Here is a 16,580-nt window from a genome sequence, read left to right as displayed (position 1 = left end):
TGACAGTTATTGGTTTAACTAACATAACTGTTTAAATTTAGATGACATTAGACCAATATATTATAATATTTATTATTTTAAAAAGTTATTACTTGTAAGTCTTCTGGTTTAGAAATGGAAACTGCAAAATATGGTCCTAACCATAGTTTAATTGGCGATAGATTATATTCTTTCACCAAATCAATTATTTTGCTCATTACGTCTGAAGAACATCAAAAAATATACATAAGTAAAACATTAATTTTTTTTTTTAGAAATTTATTATTTTCATTACGTTCTGATGAGCCAAAAAATGTATATCCTATTCCTATGATCGGGTACGCTGGAGGCCCCGGCATTATAGCAGCCAATTTTTCAAAGCGCCTGTTTTGCCATTTGAAGTAACACCACACCATCACAAGAACAATACCAATTATGTAAGCAATTATTTCAATCATTGTCAATTTGAAATTTAAATCCACCTGTATTAAACGGCAATTCGATTCTATTATAAAAACATATAACACAATATTATACTAGATTCGTAAATAATATATTTATCTAGTCTTAATTTATTACAAACCTTTAACCTGAATTATAAACGAAAAATATCGGTATGCAACGATTATATATGTATATAATGTCAATATTATAAAATTATACTTTTATACTTATTATACATAATAAATTGTTTATAAACACTTGTATTCACTAGTTTTTCTCTACTGTTGATTTCAAATACTCCTCCGAGTGATCTATTATCTCCAATTGTATTGTTACTTAAAAAAAAAATGCAAATCCGTTGTTTAAGAAGCCGTGATTTTATTCGTCATATCAGTAACTAAACTGTTATCCGTTTTTACGTTTAAAATATAACTTTAATGTACCTATGATGTTTGCTAGAAATGCATACGCACCGATTATATAATCGTTTATGCATGGTGTCGTAAATAAAGACTGACAGAAATTATAAACTACACTACTATAGACTAATATAAATCTTGTTACATACATAGTTTAGATATTAAATACATGAGAGTTGTATGAAAAACACCGATTATTTTATTTCTATACCACGAGTTATCAAACAAATTTAGTTTCAACTTTTTTTACATCACTATAACGATTCGTTAAAATGTATTTCCTTTAAGACATTATCTGATATAAAGATACGCTGATATACGTAGCACCGCATTTTAAGTGTGTACATTTTTTCCCGGGCAAAATCGGGTGATACAGCTAGTGTATAATATATGAAATTCTGAGTAATAAAATTTCACCGTGCAATAAGAAAATATGTTGCAACATTTTGATTTTAAGGGGTTGAAATTGGAAATAATCAAAATTGTATACCTATATACGTAATGGTTGCTATTTCAGGTTGTAGGACAAATAATTAGTAGAAATCACTATTTATTTGGTTGTCATTGGTTATTTGGGCAGATCAGGTACGAGATTAGACGTAGTCGGATTGCCTACTAGGGTGGCTGAGTGGCACTTCTTGGCTCTGGCAGCAAGTCACACTCAAAAGGGGTTAAACAATTATAATTTTTTTAAGAGTTGCCATTTTTCACGGGAAACAAAGTGCACGGGATCAGCCATCTAGTAGGTACCAATAATAGTATATAGGTAATAATAAGATTGATCATTATTTTTGTTATTTGTTATTGAATTATTAGTATATTAAGATAATTGTATTTTGTTGAATTACATCTGTAACATACATTATACAAATATTACATATTGCGAACTAGTGGCTACTGGCTATCAGTAAATGCGTATTTTTAGTGATATTGTTAATATTGTAATTTGTAAGGTTTTTTACAATATCTATTATAACATACGGTATTTGTGTTGTTTTAATATTGTCAATATTATAATCGTTACTAATTACCATTATAATCTAGTTGGTGCCTGCAGGACCATACAACTCTTGATACTTGTTATAGGTTCATGTTTTAAATCATCAATATTAGGATAACTTTTTGCAAACAGCCACTATAAATAGCATTTTAATAATATTTTACTAATTAATAAATAATATACGTCATATTTTGTATAATTTTAGGATAATAACTAATAAGGCTTTATAGTTGCTCTAAAAAATAAAAATCCATGAAAAATCCATGCATTTAAGTCCTAAAAATGTACCATATATGCTAAAATTAAATGCAAAAGCGCTCAAATATTATGCTCTTAAAAATATTTTATTTTCTCTTTAGAAAAAAAAAATATTTAAAAATTAAAATGATCAGAAGAAACTCTTTCTTGCTCCCATGAATAATTGCATTTCCCACATCAGAATTTCAAGAAACGAATACAATTTTAATCAACTTTATATGTATAAGTATGCAGTTTTATATTTTCCTCAAACTTAAAAAATCATGAAAAATGTATTATTACTACTTAAAATGTACATTAGGTATACAATGCGAGTAACAGAAAGACCTGACAATTAAGAAATGAAAAGTTGATAGAAGCTATGAAAACAATTATGAAAGTTATATGGATTATACATGATTTAAGATTTACCTATGCCAAAAAATAACAAAAAATAATATTTTGAAACCAATTATTAATATTTAAATGAATTGACTAAAAAAATTAATGATATTTTAAACAAATGTAAAAAATAAACTACTTAACTAATAAGCATTAGATTTACAAATTAGCTAGGTATTTTAAATTTTTCCAAAAAAGTTTTATGAAATCTATTTTTTTAATATTTAAAAATAAAAATAGAAATTGTTATACTCGTAGAGCAAACTGTTTTAAATGTTGATTAGAACAAAAGTTATTACATTTGTCAGGTATTTCTGATACACCTTCACAGTAAAGTATTACATATTTAAGTACCTACATTTTTTTCATGATTTTTTAGTTTATTAAATATTATAGTTTTAGATTTAATTTGAAAAACATAAATAATAATTAGTAATTTTTCAACTCTTTCACATATTATTCTTGTACATCAAGTGCATATTCAATAAATTACTAGAATAATATGAATATTAAATACGTTTGTATTTAAATCGGAAAAAATATGTGAAGTACGAAATATAATACTCGTTATATTAAGATATATATTTATTATTTTTTTTTATCTTTAGTATTTTGTAGGATGGGTTAAGGTTAGTAGGTGAATACTTGTATGTGGGGCGAAGATTCGTCACTTAAAACCTGGAGGTCACCCATCCGGGAACTATAGTGACGCCGACCGATGCTTGACCTCGCTGAACCACACGTGTGTACACGTGCAACCAGGCTGTTACTAGGCTCAAAGACGTAAATTTTGTTGGAATATGTATGAATATGTAAATACAGTGGCGTATTTGAGGGGGTCAGTGGGGACGAATTCCCCCCTCCCCCTATGACTTGAAGTATAATTGATTTTTATATAGTTGTGAATTGTAATAGGTAGAATGGTACATAGTTGTTAAGGCAAAAACAATTTTTTTTTTATATTATAATGTTTTCATATTAGTTATGAAAATATACTATGCCATACCTGACTGGAGTTTCTAATAAATTTGTTTGTACGTCCTGGGGATGGGCATTTACTTCGTAGTAGTCGGAGCAGTAATATTATCACATAAACAGTCGCATACTTGCATAACGATTTACATTATCACCTAGCCCAAATAAGGAGGGGAAAGGAAGCCACGTTCCCAGGGCTTACGTATGTAAAGGGCCCATAGTTTTTTCGGCTTAAAATTACATTAAGTAGTAGGTATAGCTTATACTTTTTATAGTGTCTACAAGAATATATTTTTTTTCTCTTGTTTGATCTAACAGGCGTTGGGCCCAGTCACCCGCCTACAACTATGTTCACTATGGTAGTTAAATAAGTGTAGATACTTGAAATGTATATCAAATGTTTATTTTATCAATTCCTATACAGTATACTTGTTAACATTTTTAAAATAATATTTCTTTACCCGTTTCGAGATGTTTTTAGACATTTTTAATTTCAATTTTTTAGTTTTTCTTCTATAAACGTCAATAAAATTGTATTTATTGGATCAAAAAGTGTGAAAATTTAATTCAAGACTCCTGATATATTGTTACAATAGCAGTTAAAAAATATTAAAAATACATAGGCACACTTTTTTGAATAAGCGTTTAAAGTTCAAATTTTGACAAAATGTATCGAATTTAAAATTTAATAATTAATTTGTAGTTAAAAACTTATAAAATGTTCAACTTTTATAGCTAAAGATTGAAAAATGACAACAAGGTTCCACGAGAGTAGGTTATTCTGTAACCAAAAAATCTCAAAAATATAAAAACACTGGTTTTTTATAAATTTTATTTTCAAATTTGGAGGAAATTAAATATTAAATAACCAAGAATAGAATTTTAGACTTTAGTTATGTTTTTGTAATCTTATAATATTAACTCAGTTTACAGGCTACCGTATTAATAAGTAATAACATTATAAATATAATATAAATTACCTTTGACTGACAAACCGTCTCCGTTCAGAATCGTTTTTCGTACCTATGCAATGATAGTAGGTATACCATTGAATTGAAAGTTAACACCATACATTACAGTGACCCACTTATAATCTATTTCACAGCAGAGTGACTTACCTGCTTTTTTGATATTGTATTTAAATGTTTAAAGTTTTACCACCTATATTGTAATTTATTGATTGATTGAATGATTGCGTCAAGTATACAGTCGACTTTTTTTCACTATGAGTGTTTTTTTTAATATATTATTTGTGCCTTGAAAGAAATTGGAGTACTATAACGAACGGCACGAACTTACTTCACCAACTGGAGACTACTAAAAAACAAGTAATAATTGTTGCCTACATCCACTCAACCATAAATGACAACTGGAGGATTTGTTCGGAAATTGTGAGGCGCATTCATAGATACGTCGTGTATATCATCATGTCACGCGTGGGCGAGGTAACTATGGTTACAATTGGTTAAAAAGTTTACATTTAGTAAATTATTGGAAGTGGTTATTTTTATAAACCCTCCATTTGTAACAGAAGCGTGTTACAAATAGTTACAAATGAGTTACACAATATTGGAGTTGGCCCGAGTTAACCAGACAATATCAAGGGGCCAACTTCACATGCAAAAAAGACACGAGGAAATGCTAAGAATTAATTGCTGATATTTAATTTAAAGAACAACTACTCCATCGTATATTATAATATAATAATAATAATAATAATAATAATAATAATAATAGTTTATTCAGTAGAATAAAACGGGCCGAAGCCCTATAGTACAGGATAATATAGTTAGAGTACAAATACATAAGAAATACAATATTACATACAATAAATATCTTATAGGTAGGTATATAAAGTTTACAAAAATCTAAAAAGGAAAAATAGTATTAAAATTGATAGGCAAACCCAGCATTACGTATTCACATTGTTCATGTGGTCATTTAATATCTCCCTTAAGGGAGAGAAGAAAAAGTCAACTCTCGTCGAAAGTTTATTGCATAGAGCTATAACCCTAGGAATAGGTGAGTTTTTTAAATAGTTTGTGCTATATACTGGAATGTAAAACAATGATGTCGAACGGTTATTCAGTTATTTTAGGCTGGAATAGTAAAAGGGATGCAATTTAAAAGATCAGGATCATCGGTGATATCATTAATTAACTTATGAATAAAAGATATAATATCTGCTATTTCACGTCTGGAGGATAAGGCTGGAATGTTAAGAAAAGATCTGATTTGTGTATAATCATGATTATCAATGGTCAAATTAAATTTAAAGGCTACGAATTTTAAAAACCTATTTTGAACGCGTTCAATGAAATGGATATCAGTTTTGGTATATGGATTCCAGATAGGACCTCCGTATTCGAGAAATGATCTGACTAACGCACAATACAGGAATTTGAATGATCTAAGGTCTTTAAATTCAGATGAATGGTGCTTAATAAATCCTAGAACTTTCAACGATTTTTTCACAACACACTCAATATGATCACGGAAATTTAAATTAGTGGTTAAAGTTACTCCTAAGTCTGTAACTGAAGAGACTGATCTAAGTTGGACATCATTTATAGAGTACGTATAGGTTATATGTTCACGGGATCTGTAAAAAGTAAAAACACATTGAGTAACACTTATCAGTATTGAGACACATGCCCCAGTTACGATACCATATAGATAAGATATTTAATTCATCTTGTAGAACAAGGCAATCCTCCAACGAGGAAATACGATTAAATATTTTAAATCGTCTGCAAAGAACAGGATTTGGCATTTTTTTAAAACAAGTGATAGTCCGTTAATAAATAAATTAAATAGTATGGGCGATAAGTGACCTCCTTGGGGAGTTCCAGATGAGACAGAGACCGTATTTGAATAGAAACCGTGTACTTGGGTGAACTAAGACCTGTTTGTGAGATAAGATATTAATGGTGACTAAACCCTAATTTACCCAATATAATAATCAATAATGCATGATCGACACGGTCGAAGGCTTTCGCAAAATCGGTATAAATTACATCCACTTGACAACTATCTTTAAAAGCGTTAAGTATGAAATTTTGCAGTGATAAATTGCCCATTCCTCAAGTGATTTGTTATATAAGATGAATATGGGCTAGAATTAGAGCAAGTTTTCCAAAAAGTAACCAGGCATAATAAATTACCTTGTTATTGTTTATTGAACGAGTAATTGAAAACTTTATTTGCTTTATTAAAATATAGTGACAGTAGATATGACAGTAAGATTTAAATCCCTACGAATAATATTAATTTTTAAATTCCAACAATATGACTAAAAATCGATATTTTTAATTTAAATATCTAATTAAAAAAAAAAAAAAACTAGAAATGTGTATTTTTTAGGTGGGTAAGTGGTTACCGCTTTGTTGTACAGTAGGTGTTGTATAGGTCACTGTAATGGACTGGGCCTGTAAAAGCCTATTAACCTCCTTTTATAGAAGACCCCAAATTCCGGAAAATTCAGAGGAGAAATTAGTATTTTTACCACAAAAATAAATTAATTCAACTATAATCACACAAATAATATATTATCAAGGAGTATCGATCTATGGTATTTTATAAAATTAGAAATTACTATAAAATTCAGAAATTACAGTTGAAGATAATAATGATTTAAGGTGTACTATCCCTTACCTAATTATGGCCACTTGGCGTTTATTAATGAAAGGTCACGCGCCCCCGTAGTTCAAGGGCCTACTATTCTATAGGACAGTAGGTCAGTGGGCCAGTCAGCCCCTGCTAATGGATTTATCAAATTTGAATTCAACATAAAAAACACACATAATTGTTATGTAGTACATTATATTAGGAATTTAAATTAGTCTGAAAGAGTTATTTGTAAAAACCTGTCTAAATATTAACAATCAGAGTTGTGAAATGTACCTATTACAGACAATATTGATGTTAATAAAAACACTGGATGTTACATAGTTTTGATATAGAAAAGTCAGCACACTAATTGTATATTATTTAGACACGTCATGCACACTGTTATACAAAAGTAATCAATATTACTTGTACGTTTTAAAGTTTTACAATAATATAAAAACTCCAAAATATAGACCTAACCGCATATTCTAAACGGCTGCATATTATAACCCTTCTTATAATCAATTATTTTTCTGATGATCGCTGAAGAATATCAAAAAATATTTAGGTATGGGTTGATGGGTTGAGATATTTTTTTCAATAATATATTATTTTTCATATGTTGTGATGTTGATCCAAACAATTTAAGTCCTATTACAACAATCGGGAAGACACATGTCATTCGAATGAATATGTAGTTATTATTCGATTGAATAATAATTATTTATTAGTTTAATATTTGAATAAATATTTATTTAAGTAATTTGTTTTTTATTATCAGTTAGTTTTTCAGGAAAGTTGTAACACCAAATAGTTAACTACCTACTTACTAGTAGCCAGTAGCCACTAGCCAGTAGGTACAAGCATAAGTTTTCATTGTATTTTATCTAAAATCAAATTTTGAGAGTTTAAATTTAGTTATTTATATTATAGTTGAATATTAGGAAAATCTATAACAATAATATTTGGGCACTTAGCAATAACAATATAACACATTTGTTTTCAAAACATTACATTATTTGTACTATAATAATTAAAAATATAAAAAGGATTTGGCAAAGTTTTTAGAAGGTATATCCAACTTAAAATTAATGAATAGGTATTAAATTTATATTATTCAATCCAGTTGATTCATGTTTGTGACATAATTTATATTTTATAATATGATATAATTTGAAATTTAAAAACAAATTATAAGTTTAACTAGGACATGGAAGTTATAGAAGATAAAAAAATCAAAATATGCACAAACAAATTATAAAATACTCATGAAAACTGAAAAGGTGTACAATTTGAGGAATAACAGTTAAAAATATGCAAATAAATAAATATGATTACTTAATAATTACCTCTTGAATTTGAGATTCTTGAGAAAATACAAAAAAACTTTTGTGCTTTTCTACTCAACAATACTTTAAAAATAACAATACAACTGGAATAACTAATATTCAAATTATGGACAATATTCAAATACTTATTCAATAGCATGGATTATTTGAATAATTATTCGATAGTATATATGAATAATCGAATAATAATCGATAGAACAAATTATCCGTTACCGCACATCACTAGTCCGGTCGTTATTCTAGTCTCTAATTTTTCAATATGACTATTGTTCTGTTTGAAGTTACTCCACTAGAATAAAAACTATGAATGTAATATTATAAAAATATATAATGCGATTAAAATACACTATATCTGCGTCTATATTATTTTTAATTAAAAACTACTATATACTAATATAAATTAAAAATGAAAATTATCTGTTATTGCATAATTATTATATTTATATTATACAGTCATGTGTTTTAAGTTAAAAAACTAAGTAATAGTTTATACTTTATTATTATATTCATGCTATCATTTTACTTCCTACATGCACTTATGAAATAGTATACATACTGTCAGTCTAGGTATAAGACATATTATATACTTATCTATGGTATTAAAAAAAAAATTGACCTATAATAGGTACCTATAACAAATTTCAAATTAATCATATCACAATATTCATTAGGTACTTATAACGCGTTATACATCAACAACAAACCGTGATACTATCATAGATATATAATAGCATACTTTAGAAGTTTCATGTACCCACGAATAATATTATACAATCGCAACAAAATAACTAAAATAGTTATTCTAGGTATTTTAATATGTAATTTCGTCCAAATTTGAACTTAAAATGAGTATAAAAATAAACTGTGCTTATGTGTTTTTAGATTTTTTAGTGACATAATTAACTACTCACGTGCAATCTTGTTTTAAATTTTCAATCCTTAGATATAAAAGTTGACCATTTTATAAATTTTAAGTTTTAACTACAAAATAATTATTGAATCTTCATTTTGATAAATTTTGTCAAAATTTGATCTTTAAATGCTTTTAAAAAAAAATTGTGCCTATGTATTTTTAATATTTTTCAACTGCTACTGTAACAATATATCAGGAGCCTTCTATTAAATTTTCACGCTTTTTTACCCAAAAAATAAAGTTTTATTGATATTTATAGAAAGAAAAACTAAGAAAATTGAAAACTGAGAATGTCCATAAACAGCTCAAAAAAATTCAAAGTATTTTCAAAATTTTATAGTGTATAATAAATGAAAATATTAACATTCAGTGAAATTTTCAAATATATACAGTAATTCGTTTTTTAATTACAATTAAATAAGAAAATCGTCACATGAGAAATCGAGCGAATACCAAATGTTGTAAAACTATGAATTTCAAACGCTCATAAGTCATAACAATTTAATTTGACTTTTTTGTAGACATTTTTTTTTTTGATAAAGATAGACAATATTATGAGGAATCTTGTATTAAATTTTCAAGTATTTTTACTCAACAAATGAAGTTTTATTGACATTCATAGAAAAAAAAACTAATAATATTGGAAACTGAATACGTTCTTAAGCAGTTCAAAACAAATCAAAATATTTTGAAAATTTTATCATGTATAGAAAAAGGAAATTTAAACAACCAGTGAAAATTTTATGTATTTACAGTCATTTGTTTTAAAGTTACACCAAAAACCAAAATCAATTTTCTCAAAAACAGATTTTGCTTAAAAATTCCCGTTTTTCCTTAATTTTTCTTTTGTTTTTCACGGCGCTTTTGAAAACTATTGGAAATTTCAAATTTTGACCTCCCGAACGCACCAACTAGATTCACTTTCCTATCAGAAAAGATACTGTTGAAGAAAATCCAAGCATTTTTACTGTCCTAAAAGGTGATGACAAACACAAAAAAAAAAAAAAACTCAGAATCTAAAATATAATTTTTTAATAAACATATCATTTTGTAATGACTTGAAACCATATGTAAAAAATATATTTTCAAAAACATAAAAAGGTGGACAAGTGGGTACCACTCTGCTGTACAGTAGGTAATTGTAATGGAAGTGTTATATTTGAATACAATGATAAACCATTGTATACAAAAAACAATTCTGAGTGATTAGCGTAGTCCTTAAAATATTATTATTTTTTATTTGTTGCTATAGTGATAAACAAAGCGTTAGAAATTGAAATCCTATTTTTAGCGGTTTTTCGTAATTTGTCGGAAAAAATTCTCGATGCTTCCTAAAACTACTTGGAATTTTCAATTTTGATCTCCCAAAAGTACCAACTAGGTTCACTTTTCTATCAGAAAAGATGCAGATCTCAAATTCAAAGCATTGCTTACTATCCAAAATTTTGCTGACAGACAGAAAAAAAACACACATCATTGTAAAACCAATACATTCTTTCGCTCCGCTCAGATTCTAATACTTTTTAAGTAATGAGTCCTACGCTAAGTTAATCACCAGGTATATAGTAAAAATAATAATATTGACTATATCGTTATTGTTTTAATATTACGACAGTGTTAAATTTTAAATAAGTATCGGGGGATATCATTATCATCCTTTAAATAATTTAAAACTACTGTAAACAAACCCCAAAGAAGAAGAAGAAGAAGAAGAAGTAATTATTATACCCAATTATATTATACATGAATTAGGTATTTAAATTTATAAACATGAATAGACCCAGTCCCGTCACACGGATGTTATAAAATCAGGGAGTAAAAACGGGTATCAATTGCGCCGAATTTACCTTTTTACCTGTAAAAAACCTATCGATTGTGCCGCGTATCAACTCCGCTGAACATTTTTACACATTGATTCCGCCGGTTATCAATTACGCCGAACTCTTAAAAGGCTTATGTTTGCTAATATATACCAAACATTTTTGACGGTTATATAAATAAAAAAAATTGATAGATTCACCTATATAAAACTAGCATCAAATCATTATTTTAAAAATTGACCATATTGTATATTTTTATTACTTTAATTTTTATTTTTTTACCATATATTGCGGCATGTACAATAGGTACCTATATATTTTAATTATTATTATTAATTCATTATTTAAAAATAATATGACGATCTTACTTCATTTTGTAGGTTTTTATTTTAGGATTTTAATACATATTATTATCCGTTATGGACGACAATGATTGCATTTTTTTTTGAAATGTTTTTATTTAAATAAAACTTAGTTTATACTATTATAGTATTATGGCATACTTAGTGTACCCTAACCTATACTGTTAATTAAAAAAAAAATTCTGTATAATATGATACTTTGGTTATTGTTTAATAAACAGTCGGCGGAATCAACATGAATAAATAACTGGCGGAATCGATAATAGGCGGAATCAATATAAATAAATAACCAGCGGAATCGATAGTCGGCGGAATTGATATTAAAACGGCGGAGTCGATAAAACCCCGTATACGCATCTGTGACTAGTTCTATACAATATTAATTAATAAGCTAATAATTATTTCAAAATATTATGTTATAGTTGGGAAACGGTAACATAATAGCGATTAGAAAGTACCTATTATTATTATAGGTACTCCTCAATATACCTACAGGTGGTATATAGGTATAGTACAACATTTATGTATTTATTGATAATTTTTATTTCAAAATAATCAAAATTTAATAAAAAGTCTTATTTTTTGGGGTTGCACGTTTTAAATTTGGGGATGCACAAGTACCCCTCAGCACCACACTAGTTGAACCATTGTTTATTCCATGTTTCCATTACTTATATCAGGGGTGACCAAACTTTTTTTGATTAAGATCTACTGAGGGTATATTTTTTCTTTTAGGATCGACTAATGTAAAAAAATTATTTAATATTAATACTAAACATACTTATATAAATAATATATCATGGCCAAATGAAAACTCCGTGCTGAAGTCTAAACCTAACCTAATCAGCTTTTATAAATTTCCTGTGAGAAAATGCCATTTCACACTAACAGGTTAATCCGAAATATATGTATTTATATGAATCTACTAAATGACAAATGCATAAGAATAATTAATAAATTCTAACAAGGGGATCGACTTAGAAATCTTCCAAGATCGACCAGTCGATCGCGATCGACCGTTTGGCCACCCCTGACTTATATTATTAGTTGTACCTATTATATGACTTAAGGTTTTATGAAATTTATTTGAATTATTTTTGGTACTTACGGTTTTTTTAAATAATTATTTTTATAAAAATAAACGATACAAATATTATAATTATCTTGAACATTTCCTAGACGGCCAAACAACTCAAGTATAGGAAATTATATTATTATTGAAGGAGAAAAGAGTGATTTTGATTTTTTACCAAACGTTTGTTAGAAGTAAGTTTTGGACGTTTCGGTTATGACTTATAAGTTAATATAATTTGTTAAAATAAGTATGAATGTTTACATATTATTTACCTATTTATATTCAAAATATGAACCAATAATATTAAAATTCGTTCGACTAATCGACTGCGTAGACCCATATATTCTACAACCACGATGGAAATGCCGCCTTTTACAATGTTGGCTTGCGCACAGTTTCACCAACAAGTGCATAAATATTTTCTCCGTCACACACCAGTGTTTTTACACTCTCGGTCAACCTGTTTAATCTTATCGTATTTTTTATTATCATTTTTACACTATCTTAAGGCACGGCCGCACAGGCACGGGACTATTAATTTAACAATTTTTTCTCTTGCTTGAAACGGCAAAGAGAATCTCGTAGAAAAGAGATTAAAAAAACGAAAAGTATAATTGTTGTTGTTGTTCTGTGGAAAATATGATTACTGTTCTTTTGCGTCTTGTGTAATATGATTTCAGTTGAATATAGACCACAGGCATTGATTTTTTGGTCAATAATTGATATTCTCTTGAATTGAATAAACGTAAGTATAGAACAATAATCTAAACATAAATAGATGTTGGTTTATCATCAAAACTTCCCTGATCTATACTAAAACAAACTATTTAATACATTTGATACAAAGTTCAACCCGATCAAAGTTGAATGGATTCTATAAATTAATAAGAACTTTTATTTGTTTAGTGTACTTAAATTAATGTCTTGGAATAAACAGGTATGATTCCAAAGTTATTTTAACATGCACGATTTAAAAGTACCTATAGGATGTTAAAAGTATTTTAGGACATCCACGTAACAACATAAATATTATGTTATTTGATGTTTATTGAGCTACTATACCAATTATTATTTCTAATTTGTTTTTTTTTGTTTTTTTTTTCGGCAGGTAGCATTTGAGCTTTGCATGTTGTCACCGTCCATCATACATTTTTCTTAAATGGCTGCTTATATAAATCGCACAATTGGATTTGGTGATTCATTAGTAGCATCTCGTAATCCATTAATAGATGAACAAATTTCTTCACCTTTACAGGTCTTTGGCCAAGCTAAAAAACAAATCAATAACATATTTGTTGATATTCAAGATTATGTGACTGATGCATCTGAACGCATGATTGGTAATTATTGTCACATTCGTTAACAATTTATTATTAAAACTACAAGTATTTACTTAATATTTATTATTTATATGACTTATATACAGTACCTACTGTATTCCTTGATCTCCCCCCGAGTGTACTCACTATCTCTAAGCTAGAAAGCTCCAACAATCCTCTAGTGTTATTTACAAAGAAATAATACATTTACCTATGTTAAAATTGAAATATAATTAAATAAAATGTGTTTAAAATTCTGATATTTTTTTACATTAAGTCTGGTTCGGTATAATTATTACAGTAATATACTTTATTTAAAATGAGAAATTTGTTATTGGCAGCTTGAGCTTGAAGTTAGAGACAAATTTTTATTTTTTTACTGTACATACAAATTTCCTACAAACCATACTTATTGGTCAATTAATAATAGGTATATTAATATTCTATTTATGTTATTCGCAAATATTATTAAAACAGAATAATTATTTAAAGTAACAATTTTATTTAGGTATTTCTATAAAAAAATTATAATTGAATTACCTATTATGAATTGTAGAATTTTGCTAAAATTTTGTTAAATTTTTATATTTATCACTTCTTTTTGTCATAAGTACACTATTATAATATTAGAACATATTATACTTATTTAGGTATTAAAAAAAAAAATAATCAAAGTATTAATGTATTAAGGATACAGTTTAAAAATGTATGTACAGTGTTAGACTTGGTGGATGTATTCAATGTTCATACAATTTTATATTTTATAATTTATTAATACTATAATAATTATTATAATTATATTTTTTAGATGTAAATAAGATATGTCCTGATGTGATTGTTGAAAATGAATTAAAGTCTATATTGGATTATAGATCAAAAGTCAAAGGAATTTGTGAAGTGTTGACTCGTGATCATATGAAAGTTGCGTTCTTTGGCAGGTTTGTGTTTTTTTTGTTTGATTGTATGTAGGTTAAAACTTACAAATAAAGTGAAATTTCTAAATACCAGATATTCTTGGTCGCCGAAATTTTGTCCACTATTCAGAAGGTTTAGTTTCTAAAAAGTTAGTAGTTTGCTCTCAAAAAAACTTCCGCTATTTAAAGGTATCCTTTTAGGTAGGGAGATTTTACTGTATTATAATATTTATTATATTTACTACTAACTATTAACAGTAGAGCAAAAGATATTTTTTTTGCGTTCTTCTTAATTTTATGTTATGAATTTAAATTTAAACATTTTTTATTATTATAGCTTGTAAATATTTTTTAAATTTTATTTACAATCATAATAAATTTCATTGATTGTGTTTATTTGGAGAACAAAATCTTTATGATAGTATATCATATTAAATATTAGTTTTATTAACAAGAAATTTAAAACATTAATACAATATTTAGAACGAGCAATGGAAAGAGTACAGTTGTAAATGCGATGTTGGGTGAAAAAGTCCTTCCTAGCGGTATTGGTCATACAACTAATTGTTTTCTGCAAGTTGAAGGGTCTCAAACTGGTGATGCATATTTAGTTACTGAAGGTAGTAATGAAAAACAGAATGTAGAAGTAAGTAGTTGTCCACTATTGTATGTTTACATTTTTATGATAAGTGTTTTAATTTAATTTATTTATGAAATTTATTTTTTAGTCCGTTACTCACTTAGCACATGCATTGAATTATGAAAAACAATTGAATGAAAAAGAATTGGTACATGTTTATTGGCCAAAAGATAAATGTAGCTTACTAAGAGATGATGTAGCTTTAGTTGACTCTCCAGGGGTGGATGTTACTCCACATTTGGATGATTGGATTGATGCACATTGTATCGATGCTGATGTTTTTGTGTTAGTTGCTAATGCCGAATCCACATTAATGGTTACTGTAAGTCAATTGTGTATATTCTAAATAATATTCAATATATGAATTATGAAATTAATATTTTAGAGTAGGTAGATCCAAACTTAAACAAAAAAAGGTGGGTAAGTGGATGTCGCTCTGCTGTACAGTAGGTTACAAGTGGGTCACTGTATAATGGATAGTATTAAATTTGAATTCAATGATATAATATCACTGTATAAGAAAAACTATTCTGAGCGGAGACGATTTGTCAGTCTAGTTATTAGACATACATATTATAGGTATACTTATCTATAGTAATAAAAAAAAATTGACCTATAATAGGTATCAACAATAAATTCCAAATTAATCATATCACAATATCCATTAGGTAACGCGTTATACATCAACAACAAACCGTGGTACTATCACAGATATATAATATAGTATACTTTAGAAGTTTCAAGTACCCACAAATAATATTATACTATCACAACAAAATAACTAAAATAGTTATTCCAGGTTTTTTAATATGTAATTTCGTCCAAATTTGAAATTAAAATTACTATAAAAATAAACTGTGCTTATGTATTTCTTAGAATTTTTGGTAACAGAATTAAATATTTACGTGAAATCTTGTTTTGAATTTTCAATCATTAGATATAAAAGTTGAACATTTTACAAATGTTTAACTACAAAATAATTATTCAATTTTAAATTTGATAAATTTTGTCAAAATTTCAACTTCAAATGCTTATAAAAAATAATTGTGCCTATGTATTTTTAATATTTTTCAACTGCTATTGTAACATTGTATCAGGAGCCTTGTATTAATTTTTACACTTT

At 27.3% G+C, this 16,580-nt stretch overlaps 2 protein-coding genes across 4 annotated transcripts in view; one reads left to right on the top strand and one right to left on the bottom strand.

Annotated features, from left to right (window-relative positions):
- Positions 1–77: 77 nt before the first annotated feature.
- LOC115034160 (cytochrome P450 4d1-like) lies at positions 78–498 on the bottom strand. The gene is made up of 2 exons (XM_029489994.1): positions 275–498; positions 78–202 (listed from the first exon to the last, which is right to left on the bottom strand). Exons 1-2 carry the CDS (start codon positions 435–437, stop codon positions 78–80), a joined length of 288 nt encoding a protein of 95 aa, XP_029345854.1. The 5' UTR covers positions 438–498.
- Positions 499–13,113: 12,615 nt separating this feature from the next.
- The window catches only part of LOC100166803 (transmembrane GTPase Marf), a 9,374-nt gene continuing 5,907 nt past the window's right edge, over positions 13,114–16,580 (top strand). The window contains exons 1-6 of one of the 3 annotated variants that reach the window (XM_016803495.2): positions 13,114–13,329; positions 13,491–13,521; positions 13,693–13,924; positions 14,712–14,841; positions 15,301–15,463; positions 15,546–15,779. In XM_016803495.2, the coding sequence (XP_016658984.1) occupies positions 13,744–13,924; positions 14,712–14,841; positions 15,301–15,463; positions 15,546–15,779 (708 nt within the window). In that variant the 5' untranslated portion in view covers positions 13,114–13,329; positions 13,491–13,521; positions 13,693–13,743. The remainder of the gene's footprint in view (positions 13,330–13,490; positions 13,522–13,692; positions 13,925–14,711; positions 14,842–15,300; positions 15,464–15,545; positions 15,780–16,580) is intronic. The other 2 variants (XM_003243688.4, XM_003243686.4) reach the window with 2 other exon arrangements.

This window comes from Acyrthosiphon pisum, chromosome A2, assembly GCF_005508785.2.
Source record: "Acyrthosiphon pisum isolate AL4f chromosome A2, pea_aphid_22Mar2018_4r6ur, whole genome shotgun sequence".
Classification (NCBI taxonomy): domain Eukaryota; kingdom Metazoa; phylum Arthropoda; class Insecta; order Hemiptera; family Aphididae; genus Acyrthosiphon; species Acyrthosiphon pisum.
The sequence above is the reverse complement of the archived record's forward strand: the minus strand, read 5'-3'. Positions and strand labels throughout refer to the sequence as shown.